This window comes from Portunus trituberculatus, chromosome 31 (assembly GCF_017591435.1).
Source record: "Portunus trituberculatus isolate SZX2019 chromosome 31, ASM1759143v1, whole genome shotgun sequence".
Lineage (NCBI taxonomy): Eukaryota > Metazoa > Arthropoda > Malacostraca > Decapoda > Portunidae > Portunus > Portunus trituberculatus.
In genome coordinates this window covers 13,357,580-13,371,277 of record NC_059285.1, presented here as the reverse complement: position 1 = coordinate 13,371,277, position 13,698 = coordinate 13,357,580, and the positions used below count along the sequence as shown (strand labels likewise).

The 13,698-nt window shown below is 39.9% G+C and overlaps 1 protein-coding gene across 13 annotated transcripts in view; it reads left to right on the top strand.

The window, feature by feature from the left end:
- The window catches only part of LOC123511164 (mitochondrial uncoupling protein 4-like), a 59,361-nt gene that overhangs the window by 29,877 nt on the left and 15,786 nt on the right, over positions 1-13,698 (top strand). For 2 of the 13 annotated variants that reach the window (XM_045266809.1, XM_045266819.1), the window contains exon 1: positions 11,583-12,721. The exons of 6 other annotated variants lie outside the window; for them this stretch is intronic. In XM_045266809.1, the coding sequence (XP_045122744.1) occupies positions 12,694-12,721 (28 nt within the window). In that variant the 5' untranslated portion in view covers positions 11,583-12,693. Of the gene's footprint in view, positions 1-8,130; positions 8,929-9,445; positions 9,470-11,581; positions 12,722-13,698 lie in introns of those variants that run through there. 5 more of the 13 variants (XM_045266816.1, XM_045266817.1, XM_045266810.1 and 2 more) reach the window with 5 other exon arrangements.

Sequence of the window (13,698 nt, the reverse complement as noted above, 5' to 3'; positions counted from 1 at the left end):
TTGTGTTTATATAAGTAAGGGAAAATATTCACACCACAGTTCTGGACGTATTTTTTTTATCCTTAATTTTTATTGTAGTTTGTCATTGATATATTTATTTATTTATTTGTTTATTTATTTTATTTATTTATTTTTGGGGTGTGATATTCAAAGTTACATTCTATTTTGTATTTATTTTTCGTCTATATGTATTTTCAATTGTATTTTTTTATTGTATTTTGTATTTCTTTTTTTTGTCCATTCGTATTTTCAGTCGTTTATTTTATTTATTGCATTTATTTATTTATTTATTTATTTACTTATTGGAGGGATGGAGAGGAGAGGGGGGAGGGGGGTGGTATTAGATGTCTCGATATGTACTCTTATTTTCTTGCCTATATGTTGTTTTTTTCTATCGTTTATTTATTTATTCATTTATTTATTTTCGGGGGCGGGGAGGTGTGTGGGGGGGGTGATATTCGATGTCTCAGTATATTTTTCTACCTATTGCAACTAATTTTTTTTTTAAATTCTTGCCGTATTTTTCTAGCTACTTATTACACGGTGTTTTTTTTTTTTTTTTTGTTTCTATTTCTCTGTTTTGTTTTGTTTTTTATTATTTTTGTCTGTCTATTTTTCTCTACTTATTACACGTTTTTTTTTTTTTTTGCTTCTTCCTTTTTGTCTATTTCTCTCTTTTTTTTATTTCTTTTGATCTATTTCTCTTGTTTATTTTTCATTATTATTATTATCCAAGTCTGTATTTTTATCTAATTATTACACGGTTTTCTGTTTCTTTCTTTCTTTTGTCTCTATTTCTCTAGTTTTTTTAAATTTTGTTATCCATGTCTATTTTTTTTTTATCTATTTATCTCACGTTTTTTTGTTTGTTTCCTGTCTGCACTAATGTGGTTTCTTTGTTTTGTTCTTATATTGCACTGATTTCTTACCGTTACCCTTTTTCATGCTTGTGGTGTTTGGGTTGCACTGGTGAAAGTTTCTGTGGGTGTGTGTGACAGGTGAGTTAATTGCTGTGGCTTATCTTGTCCCTTACCAATTCTGTTTTGCCCTGTTCTGCCCTGCCTTGCCTTGTCCTGCCTTGCCTTGTCTTGCTTTGTCTTGTCTTGTCTTGCCTTGTGTTGTCTTGCCTTGTGTTGTCTTGCCTTGTGTTGTCTTGTCTTGTCTTGTCTTGCCCTGCCTTGTCTTGCCCTGCCTTGCTTTGCCTTGCCTTGTCTTACTTTTTCTTGCTTCATTTTCCGAATCTTACAATATCTTACCTTACCTTACCTCACCTAACCTAACCTAACCTAACCTAACCTTACCTTAATTTACCTCACCTCACCTTACCTTACCTTACCTTTGCTTTTAAAGTCTCCTTTGCCTTTCATTACGATCTGTTTGGATTATTCATTACGTCTCTCTCTCTCTCTCTCTCTCTCTCTCTCTCTCTCTCTCTCTCTCTCTCTCTCTCTCTCTCTCTCTCTCTCTCTCTCTCTCTCTCTCTCTCTCTCTCTCTCTCTCTCTCTCTCTCTCTTCTCTCTCTCTGTTATCTCCTCCTCCTCCACGCATCCTGCCTCCTCCTCCTCCTCCTCCTCCTCCCCATGCTCTTCTTCTCTCTCTCTCTCTCTCTCTCTCTCTCTCTCTCTCTCTCTCTCTCTCTCTCTCTCTCTCTCTCTCTCTCTCTCTCTCTCTCTCTCTCTCTCTCAACCTCTTATTGTTTCCAAGTTCTTTTCCTTCACTTCCTTCACCTTTTCCGTCTCCCGCTATCTCTCTGCATTGTTTCTCTTTACTCCCTTCCTGCCGCTCCCTCTCCCTCTCCCTCTCCCTCTTCGTCTCGTCAGCCCTTCCCTTCATTCCCCGGGCCCCGTAAAGCCGTCCTTCAGCTTCATAAAGGATATCAATACGGGTTGAGAAGGCTTCTAGGGCAGCGGCGGCGGTGGTGGTGGTGGTGGGGGGGGGATGTTTGTGTTTGTTTTCGTTTTCTTTACGGGGTGACAAATGGGTGACGATTACTGTAGTCTTAGTTTGGCCTACTTGTGTGTGTGTGTGTGTTTCCATAGGTGTGTTATGATGTGATGGTCTTTTAGTTGGTTCTCTCTCTCTCTCTCTCTCTCTCTCTCTCTCTCTCTCTCTCTCTCTCTCTCTCTCTCTCTCTCTCTCTCTCTCTCTCTCTCTCACCTTTTTTCACTCCTTTTCTTTTTTTTATGTTTCCCAGTCTGTCTATCTTTCATCCAATCCGTCATTCCTGTCTCTCTCCCCTCTCTTGTTCTCCTTCTCATTCCCCCCTCCTCCTTCCTCTGTCCCACGCTCTTCTCTTTTTCAATCAAGTCAGATATTGGGTTTCGTTCACTTCAAGCCATCCATCCTGCTGATCCCGTTGCTAGCGCTGACTCATGGCTCGCAATGCACTCACTTCCGCTCACTTCCCGCCATCGAAAGAATCACTCCACTGCAAGACTGACTGAAGGAAATGTGTCCCCGTTTTCTGTTATGCAATCGACGCCTGCAGGAAGGAAGGCTCGAGGCTGCTACATCGCTGCCCTCCCTTGCCTTGCCCTGCTTTGCCTTGCTTCTTGAGATACGCATGCTTTTTCTAAAGGAAATTTTGATGCTAGTAATTGTGTTTTAGCAGGTGGAGAGAGAGAGAGAGAGAGAGAGAGAGAGAGAGAGAGAGAGAGAGAGAGAGAGAGAGGGGGGGGAGGGAGAGACTCGTTTTCAATGACTACAAACATCTTAATCCCATTTCTTGTCTTGTTTTTTCTCTCATTGATATAGAAAGCTCATTGAATTGCCTCCCAGGAACACAATAACGCAGTACTCCGTCACACACGCATTACAAACGCCTGGTGTAGACTTAGGATTGCCTCGTAGGATGACAATAACACAGCACTCCGTCACACACGCATTACAAGCGCCTGGTTTGCACTTCATACTTACGTGCCCTATCATCGTTATCTGTGATTGCTACTTTCAAAAGCTACAAACATGATAATTCTTTTTTTTTTTTCATTGACGATACAGAAAGGCCATCGAACTATCACCAGAGCCACAATGATAATTTCGGTCAGTCAGAGAGCATTTAGCGAGCTCGAGAATACTTTGGGAGGCTTCACTGAATTTTCACTAACACCCACTAAATTCTTAAACGCTCTCCTCTTCCATTTGTTCAATTTTAAAGGTGTTCTGTGTCTATATGTGTTTTAGCTGTAGACGATGCACTAACCTATATCACAAGTATAAGATAAACTACTCTGAAAACCTCCAGTTACTGTCACAAGAGAGTGCTCGATGTACGAGACGACGAAATGTTGAAGAATGCACTAACATATTATTTTGGTCATTTGAAGAGCATTAGATTCTTTTAATCACTGCCTTGCGTCAGCGTAACACTTAACCCCTTCAGTACCAGGACACGTTTTCATATTCATTCTGATAACTAATTGGCGATTTTATACAGCTTCAGAAACTCATGGGGGATTACAATACTGAAGACTCTGGCCATTAATCTTCTGACCTCCAATAACCTTCCTAATGTCAATAAAATGGTCTAATGGTACACAAAACTCAAGATAAAAATGTGTCATAGTATTGAAGGGGTTAAGACACGCCCGGTCTACCTACTACGCACACTGCAGACCTTATCATTATAATATGTCAGCTGCGTCTTTATTATCTCAATGCGTGGAGGAGGCTCTGAAACATTACGAAGCGACAATTACGTGATTACCTTCCGCTCTGTATATTGTTATTGCTCGTTTATCCCTTCGGCTTACTGGCTGGGCTGCATTATCTCGTGTTGTCTCTAATCTAGAGGTTATTGAGGGACTTTCAATATGATATGAGTATGACACGTATTCTGAAAGGCTCCAGTTGAAGATACTCGTGTTTTTAAGAGTATTTTTTATGGTTCTGATGATAGACTGGCAAGAATTCTAGTTTATCTAAAGAAGAAACTGTCTTGAAAATCGGTCTGGTTGTCTCTGTAGCCTTGGAAAATTGTCATAGTGAGAAGGGAAGGTGTTTCTGAATACAGGCGATTTGACACGTTGTACTGGATGTTGCCTTGTGGTTTTGTGCGTGTGGGAAGAATTCAACAGGTTGTACTGGAAGCTAAATAAGGTCTCACAGGTTTCTTGAGTCTAGTGATAGCTTGACACGCTATGCAGTGGAAGTTGTCGCGGGTTTCTTAAGGTTTTCATGCATCTGTATTGAAAGTTATTGTAAGCTGACAAGTCCTTCGTGACTGCTGATGATAAATAAACGTCCTGTGGTGAAAGTTATTTGAGTTTTGAAGGATGTTATGATTCTAGCAGTGGGTGAACAAAAACAGACATCAACAGGGAAACATATCAACACATCAATGAGAGATCCCTGTCTAATCAGTGAGTGGCCTTCGAAAATGTCCTGGTGAGAGAGAGAGAGAGAGAGAGAGAGAGAGAGAGAGAGAGAGAGAGAATTGTCGCAGGTGTTGACGTCATTCTGGGTTGATCCCTAAATGCAGGTGCAGCTCAGGTAATGCGGCGATGAACGTGTAAACAGATTGAAACCAAGGTATTTTGTAGTGGGAATTTAAATGTTTATGCTGATATACGTAGTTTCTGATGTTTTGTTTTCTTTATTTTCTTTCTATTCCAAAAACATACTTAGAACCTCAGAAAATAGCTGAAAAAGCCTAAAATAACCTTAAAATCCACTTAAAATCCTCTTAGTATCTTGATTGAATGTTTATGCTGGTATACGTATTTTTTTTGTCTTCTTTATTTTCTTTCTATTCCAAAAACATACTTAGAAACTCAAAAAATACCTGAAAAACCCTAAAATAACCTTAAAATCCTCTTAGAATCCTCTTAGTATCTTAATTAAATGTTTATGCAGGTATACGTAATTTTTTTTGTCTTCTTTATTTTATTTCTATTCCAAAAACTTACTTAGAAACTCAGAAATACCCTAAAAACTCTAAAATTCCCTTAAAATCCCCTTAGAATCCTCTTAGAATCTTAATTAAATGTTTATGGCGGTATGTTGTTTGATGTTTGGTTTTCTTTATTTTCCTTCTTTTCTTGTATGCCTTTCTATCAGTATGTATTTCTATCTGTCTTGTCATCTTTCTACTTTATTGTTTTCTATGTTTCTGCCCTTCTGCCTCGTCTCCATCTTTGTCTCTCTATATATATATTCTATCTATTTGTATCTTTGTTTCTGTCTTTCCTCCTTTTGTTATTCCATTTCGTATAGTTTTCTTTCATTTTTTCTCCCGTTCTGTATTTGTTACTTTCTGTCTATCTATCTATCTATCTATCTATCTATCTATTAATTTATCTATCTATCTGCCTTTTACTGTCTATCTATATTTATCTATCTATCTATATATCTATCTATCTATCTGTCTTTCTGTTTTTCTTTCTTTCGTTTCGCAGTCATTGTAATTCGTTATGATGTGAATATTGAAATGAAACCGTTCTGAAACTCGTTACTGCGGTGGATAATACTCGCAAATTGACTTACGAGTACTAGCGACATTTGAGCCCCAGATAGAAGAAAAAAAAAATGTGAAGGAAAGGTCAGCTGAAACATATAATTTGAGTATAAGGAATGTGGAAAGAACTTAACCATATAACGTAGCATAATTCTCCGTAGCAGTATACATTTCAATCTATAAAAGGTCGTAAACCCTCAAGTACCATGACACGCTTTCATTCTCACTCTGCTTACTGTTTGGTGACTTCATGCAGCTTATGAAACTTACGCGGGGATTAAAATAGTGAAGATTCTGGCCATCAAACTTCTTGCTCCCATAAAGCCTTCTTAATGTAAATAAAATCGTCTAATCATATCCAAAACTCAAGGTAAAGATGCGTCCCAGTACTGAAGGTGTTAAACTCGTCAAGATAAATAAATAAACAGAGAAAAATGTAAGTAAACAATAAAAGCCACCAACAGAAGTATTTACCTAACCTTGACTTTCTGATTGACTAATTTCAACCATTTTTTATTGATTGTGTATTGGATTTATAAAGACAGTACATGATTTGATATCTTGTACGAAGCTTGGGTCCACTGGAGAGAGAGAGAGAGAGAGAGAGAGAGAGAGAGAGAGAGAGAGAGAGAGAGAGAGAGAGAGAGAGAGAGGTCAGCTACATAACCACGTAGTACCACATACATAACCTCAACTCAGCGTGACCTTTTCTTCTCACTAACACAGAAACACCTCAAGAGTCCTTTCACCGTCTTGATCACTACGCATCGCCGTTTGGTGGGAGACATTCAGGAGCGTGACAACACACACACACACACACACACACGAGGCAACACTGAGGACAGGCAGGGAACGATGAAGAAGACGCGAGATTAACTGTTTGCTAGGGTTTATAGGCTTGATTGATGGGTATATGGGTCGACAGACTGGCGTGGCAACATTGGAATGATACGAGAGGGTGCGACGTAAGTTGGGCGGCTGGTGGTAAAGGAGAAATGAGTGTGTGTGGGGGGCGGGGGAAGGAGGATGCTGGAGATGGCGCTTCTCGATAGGATAAAGAAAGAGAGGATGATCTGAAAGGTTTAAGGAGTGAGAGAAGACGTGCGTGTAATAGGTGTGACTGAAGAAGGCGCAGGAGACAAACGCTGGATAGAAGGTGGTGGTTGTTCCGCTGCGGCGACCTCTGACGGGGAGCCTTTTTTATTATTATTATTTTTTTAAGAATTATGTTTGAGTGTATATTCAGATTTAAAGGTTTCTTTCTGCGTCTTGTATGATCGGAATGTTGCCGCTTAGTAGCGAATAGCAAATGTTACTTTACATCCAGCGGCCACGAGCGAGGAGAGATTCAGTTTGCATGTGTTGCTTGGCTGGGCTGTAGGAGGACATGAATGATGTATGTGGGGCAGCTGCAGGGAGGGAGGGAGGGAGGGAAGGAGAGGACAGAAGTTGACAAGCATAAATAAGGAACAGGAAGGCAAAAGGTGATAGGAAACGATAATATTGAGATGACCTTCGTTGGTGCGTCTCAGTACACACACACACTTAACACAAGTACACGTGCGCTCACACGAGTTTGGGCTCAGTACCTGCTGTTGTTTGCCCATTCCCGAGAGCGTCACACATTCCTCGGGGCGTCTATTTATTCCCCGGGACGTCACACATTCCTTGGGGCGTGTTTTATTCCCTGAGACGTCACTTTATTCACCCCAAGGCGTCACACATTCTTCAGGGCGTCATTTGGTTTCCGAGGATGTCGATCGCTATTCTCCATGGCGTCACTTTATATATCCGAGAGCAATGCACATTCCCAAGGGTGCCACTGTATTCCCCAGTTTTGTTTTGTTTTTCCAGTGGTGGGTATATCATGTTCCCAAGGGAGCGTCATGTTTCCAAGGGGATCACACATTCACCACAACATGCATGACAACACAAGACTATCATCCTCACCGTCATTGTATTTGGTTAGCTTGTATTTCATCACCATGCCTTCTTCGTAATGCTCAAGAATCTTCTTTATCTTGGCAACACACGCACGTACCATCTTCACTTTATATCCATTTATATTACCAGTTCTTTTTATGTGGGAGGGGATATTATTTTGAGGCAACAAAAAGACAATAAGAAATAAAAATAAAGCTCGCAGAAGATGCCAGCTCCTAAAGAATGCTGTTTAAAATGTTATCTGAAATTTAAGGGTCTTGAAATCTCCCCTCTTGAAACAGTTCAGGTGAAAGGCAGGAGGAAATACAAGCAGGCAGAGTTTCAGAGTATACCAGTGATGTAGAGTTTAACATTATTATCACACCAGCAGCTTTCTCTTCTCTTGTACTCTGTTTGGGTTTGTGTGGGGGTGTGGCCATACCTGGCACATCTAGGAAGAGGAAGGAGGCAGGCAGACATCTCTAGAATTATGAGTAAATCTGTTTGCTGATGTTTCTCTTATTATTATTATTATTATTATTATTATTATTATTGTTGTTGTTGTTGTTGTTGTTGTTGCTGTTGTGTGGTAATTTACCTTATTAGGGACTGGCACCTTAGTGGGCCTTTTATGTATTTATTTATTAATTTTATTTATTTATTTATTTATTTTTTTTTACATTTGGCCAGTGCACCTCTTGCATAAGGCAAGGTAGAGTTTCTTTCTCTATTTTTATTGGAGGATAGGGGAGAGAGGGAGGGGTTAGTCTTCTTCATACACATAAAGAGCAATAATAGAACTAATACATTCCCCTGTCAAAACATCCAAAGCCAAGTATTCCCTGGGTCCTTCACCCTTAACCATTGCCACCATACCAATGCCTTGAATGAAGAGTATGCAAACACTGCCATAGTAATGTGATACACCACCACCACTGCCACCACCAGCCTGTACCTGCCCTGCCTGTTATTGCTTGGCAGTCAGTGCAGCACCTCAGTGACCTTGGCAATGGGCTGGAGTGCTGGCTTGTCCTGGCAGTGTTAGTAGAGCAGTGTGGTTTTGACAGTTGGCAGTGCTCAACTAGGACTTGTTTTCAGAAACACATTGCTCTCACACCATTACTGTTTTCAAAAACCTTGAATATGATTAGCCAAAACTCTCCTATTTAAAGATCTTGTCAGTCTCCCACCAGAACCATGAAAGCACCCTTGAAAATCTGTGTTTCTTCAACTAAAGCCTTTTGAAAGTAGTGGCAGTACAGTGCAGAAGTCTTTCAGTCTGTGAGCTTTGGCAGAGGTGGGAGAGTGTGTGGCACTGGTGGTGGTGCTGATTGTTGAGACAGCTCCCTATGCAGTTCTCCACCACTCCCTTTGTCCGGTGGCTTGCATTGGTGGGTCATAGCCAGACACATATACTCTCAGCCTGGCAGCACACCAAGACTTACAACGTGCTACAAGGGAAAAACTAGGAGTATCAGAGCAGGCCAGTGTCGCCACCAGTGACTCTGATGCACTTGTTTGTTGTGGCCACAGCTGACTCACTCAGGGAGGTAAAAACACTTGACTAAACACAGGAAATTTTAGTGCATATTATAACCTATTTGATGCTCCTGATTGATTGAAAGAAACAAGTGATCAATAAGTTTAAATCAAGTGTTCCCGTAGTGTTCATTTATTATTGGTATTAACATGGATACAGTTATGGAAAAAGAGTAAATTCTGAGAGAACTTTATGGTTTTAGATTTCTTGATCCATCATTGATACCAACATAGGTACACAAGATTATGAACAGAAACAGTCTCATTACAAATTCAAGGCAAAGAATCTGGTCACCTCGTCAATCATCATTAGAACAACAACATCCATTAATGAACACAAAAGTATCATATATCCTAAAAAAATAATAGACTGATAGAAATTAATGAACACCCACAAAAAGCATAAGTTACTGTGCAGATCTGGAAGGAAGAAGAGGAGGAGTCAGGTGTTCAGTATTCAGTATTCAGTATATGCCTGCCCCATGACTCCTCTCCCAAGGCAGACTTGGCATATTGAGTGGCTGTCTCAGCCTCCCTTGCATCACTGCCTTTGTGAGTGCATAGTGAGAGTGAGTGGTGGTGGTGGTTGAGAGACATTTCTATCTTGTCTCATTGCCACCTTTTGTCACATGTGTGGTGGGAGAGGAGGAAGAGGAGGAGAGGAGGAGGAATGAGGTTTGTTTGAGGATATAATGGGAAGATGTGGGTGGAGATGTAGTAGTATTGTAATATTAGTGCTGTGTGTGTGTGTGTGTGTGTGTGTGTGTGTGTGTGTGTGTGTGTGTGTGTGTGTGTGTGTGTGTGTGTATGTGTGCTTTCCTAGTTTCAGTGTGCAGGAAAAGATCTATTCTACCGTCCCACCTCTTTGTCTTCAGTTGTCCGGCTTGGTTTTAAAATCATGAGCATTTTTAGCATGAGCCACTTCTGTGTTGAGGCTGCCCCAGATTTGAATGTCTTTGTGTGTGTGTGTGTGTGTGTGTGTGTGTGTGTGTGTGTGTGTGTGTGTGTGTGTGTGTGTGAGTGTTTTCAGAAGTGAAGCTTTCATGGAACTGGGAGACAAACATGGATGCATAAAGCAGAAATAATGGTGGTGGTGTGTTGCCTTGAGCTCATTAAAGGGCTGGAGTGATGGATACTGATGGAAGATATGATGATGCTGTTACTTTTAGAGCTATGGACAGAAGATCAGTGAAAGTGCAGCAGTAATATGAAGGGAATGTATTGATAAATTGAAGAAATGGTTGAGAGGAAGAGATGTGTTAGGAGAAAAATGTGATAAAGAGACAGTATTATGAGCAATGAAGTCACAAAGAAATTATGCACTATTATTATTAGAAGTTTGATGAAAAAGAGAGAGTAGTCAGAATAGGAGTGAGCTGCATTAGGATAGAGATGTAATGGGTGATGATAAGAGTGTTGATAGAGGAACAGTATGAGAAAGAAATACAGTACTATGAAGAATTAAGAAACAATAATTATGCAATTCTATTATTATTATTATTAAAAAGGGAGATGTGGAGGTGTGAAAGTTGCCAAGAGAATTGTCAGCTCAGAGAGAGAGAGAGAGAGAGAGAGAGAGAGAGAGAGAGAGAGAGAGAGAGAGAGAGAGAGAGAGAGAGAGACAGTCACACCACATGACTAGAGATGTTGACACAAGGCAGTGACAGTCACTACCTGCCTTCCATTTCCTTCATCATCCTCACCATCACCTCTGACGTCTGTGTGTGTGTGTGTGTGTGTGTGTGTGTGTGTGTGTGTGTGTGTGTGTGTGTGTGTGTGTGGGTATGGGTGCGAGAGAGTGCTTTTGAAGGATGATTTTTGTACAAGAATGAGTGAGAGTGAAGACTGAAAGGGAAGAGAGGTGAGTTGATGTGTAGCTACTTTGAAGACCCTTAATGTCAATGGTGATGAATGAAGGCTGGACAAGATGTGGAGAGGAATGTGTGAATTGAAGGAAGAGCCAAGAAGGTTGTAAAAAATATGGTGTTTTTCCTGGCAGGGATACGCGTGGGCAAGGCTAATGAAGTTTAGTGATGTAAAATGAAAGTGGAGAGAAAAACATGGAAAGAAAAAAGAGAAATGATGAAGACTTTGTGAGATTACTTTTGTGTATGTTTGAAGAAGAGCTGAGAGAAATATGATAGCTTTGACAGAAGTGAATAGGGGAAAAACATTAAAAAAAAAAAAAATTATGAAGACTTCTTGAGATTACTATTGCGTATACACTGTATTTGAAAAGAGCTTAGAGAAATATAATATCTATGACAAAAGTGAATAGGGGAAAACCATCAAGTTTTTTTTAGCAAACCCAAATGAGAGGAGGAAGAGTTGAAAGGGAAGAAAGAAAGATATGAATAGAAGCTTAAAATATTCTTCCCATCATTGTGAAAGGAAAATTTTGTTAGTGTTTTCATGATTGCAAAGTTAAATTGGGAAAGCAGATGGAGCAATGGGAGGGGAGGAGCCTAGTGACGGGGGGAATGAGTGATGGGGAGATGGGATAGAATGGACACACTGATTGATGGACCAGGGGGTAATGGAGGGTAATGCTTTTTTTCTCTCTCTCTCTCTCTCTCTCTCTCTCTCTCTCTCTCTCTCTCTCTCTCTCTCTCTCTCTCTCTCTCTCTCTCTCTCTCTCTCTCTCTCTCTCTCTCTCTTGCAACTGACACATCACTTCCTCCTCATTTAATTTCTTAGGAGTGAGAGCTTCCATTTATCCATCAATTTCTTGTCTGCCTTTGTGTCCGCTTTCTATTTTGTCTACATCTCAATTTTCTTCAGTATCCTTTTGCAATCTCTGGTTCATTAATCTCTTTGTCAGTCTCTTCAGTGGCTTGTCTATTTTTATCAGTCATGTTGCTTTTTACCACTCCCATGATTTTGTTTTTTTGTCTTTGTCTCATCTATCTATATCCATCTCACATTGCTTTTACTGTCCATCTCCTTGCTGTCTTGTACCTGTCATCTATTGCCATCTGTCTCATTATTTTTACCTCTCATCTCTTTGTTGTCCTGTCTCTGCCATCTGTCTATTTCAATTTGTGTCTCTCATTAACATCTATCTCATCTATGCTGCCTTGTCTTTCCTCTCTTCCTAGTTATTAGTTTATTTTCTCTAGATTGGTGCAGTCTTATTTGTACTTTCATATGCCTTCTCTTTACTTCCTTTCCCTTTCACTGTGAAGAACAATGAATGGGGTGCAGTTTTATGCTTAAGAATATTGAAATTAATAGTACATGCAGTTTCCAGTTTTGCATGAGTGTTATGATGTTATTTGCATGCAGCTTATTAATGTTTCCATATGTGTGGCTTGTGGAGAACTGTTCATTTGCCTCTTTTTTACTTGCTGCAGTGCATAGAAAACTGGAAATAAGGGTAAAAATTGTGTATTCTTTGTGCTCATTTGCAATTCATAATATGTGTGGTTTGTTACGAGCTGTTCATTACCTTGTTTATACTCGTCACAATGCACAAAAGGCCGGAGCAATCATAAAAGTGCATGGTGTTCACACATTTACAATTCATAATAGGCGCTGGCACTGAAGACTGAAAGCATCCATAAAAATGCATGATATTTACACATTTTCAGCTTCTTTCCAACAAAGCTTACCCTGGAACATGTGAAAGATGAAAATGGCACATCAAGGAATTTTGTGGCTTGGAAATCATGATGCCAAAGGACAGAGTATTCAAAGAGGTGCTGTGTTGGCAGTGAGAACATGTATTGGTGACCATGATAGCTGAGTGAGGGAGTGCTGGAGTGCCTTATGCAGGAATGGAAGGAGGACAGGAAGGCAGCTCAGGTAATGAAGAAGAGATGGTGAAGAAGAGCAGAATGTAATAGATGTGGTGTGCTGGTAGTGTTTGTTTGGTAGATGTGATAGTTAAGTGAATGCTAGTGTTTTGTATAGGAGTGAAGGAAGGCAGTTAGGAGGCTCACATAATAAAAGAATGGTAGTGAAGAGCAAAGTGTAATAGATAGATGTGGTGTGCTGGTAGTATTTGTGTCAGTGGTTAGGTAAGCAAGTGTTGAGTTGTGTGCAGGGATGGAAGGAGTGAAGGAAGGCAGGTTTGATATTGATAATACATACTGAAAACAAACAAAGACAAAAGAAAGATGGAAAACTGAGAAAATGCTGGAAAGATTTACTGTGTTGGCAATATTTGTGTGTTGAGGCTGACAGTTGAGTTGGTGTGTGGTGTGCAGGGAGGGAAGGAGTGCACAAGGGCAGCTCAGGTGAGGAGAGATACTTAGTCTGAGGTGTTATTTCCTCTGCTGTTAATGAGATGAGTGGAAGCATTCAGCTTGAAGTGTGAAGTGTTTTCAGTCTTACTTAAATATAGAATTATGCTGGGAAAGAGAAAAAAAAGATAAGTTAATATGATAGAAGTTTTCTATGAAAGAAATAATGATGGTAATTTTGTTGGTCATTATGCATAATTACAGTAGCAATTGATCCTCTTTTATTGCATTATTGAGCTCCTCAGTCAACCAACAAGGTACATAAAAGAATAGTTTTTTTCTCGGCACACATGCAGTGCTTATTGAAAGAACACTTGATGAATATTACTGTAAATTCCACTAATGAGAAGTGAAAAACCTTCTAAATGCTGCTTTTATTTCATCATCACCTCAAACTTTTTTACCTCACTATTTTTATTATTCTTTCCTTCCTTTCTTTTCTTTTTCTGTGCCTCACCATTTGCAGTGTTATGGTTTGAATAGAGGAAGAAGAATTTTACTGAGCATTGTAACAAACACGGTAACCAGTCATAGTGT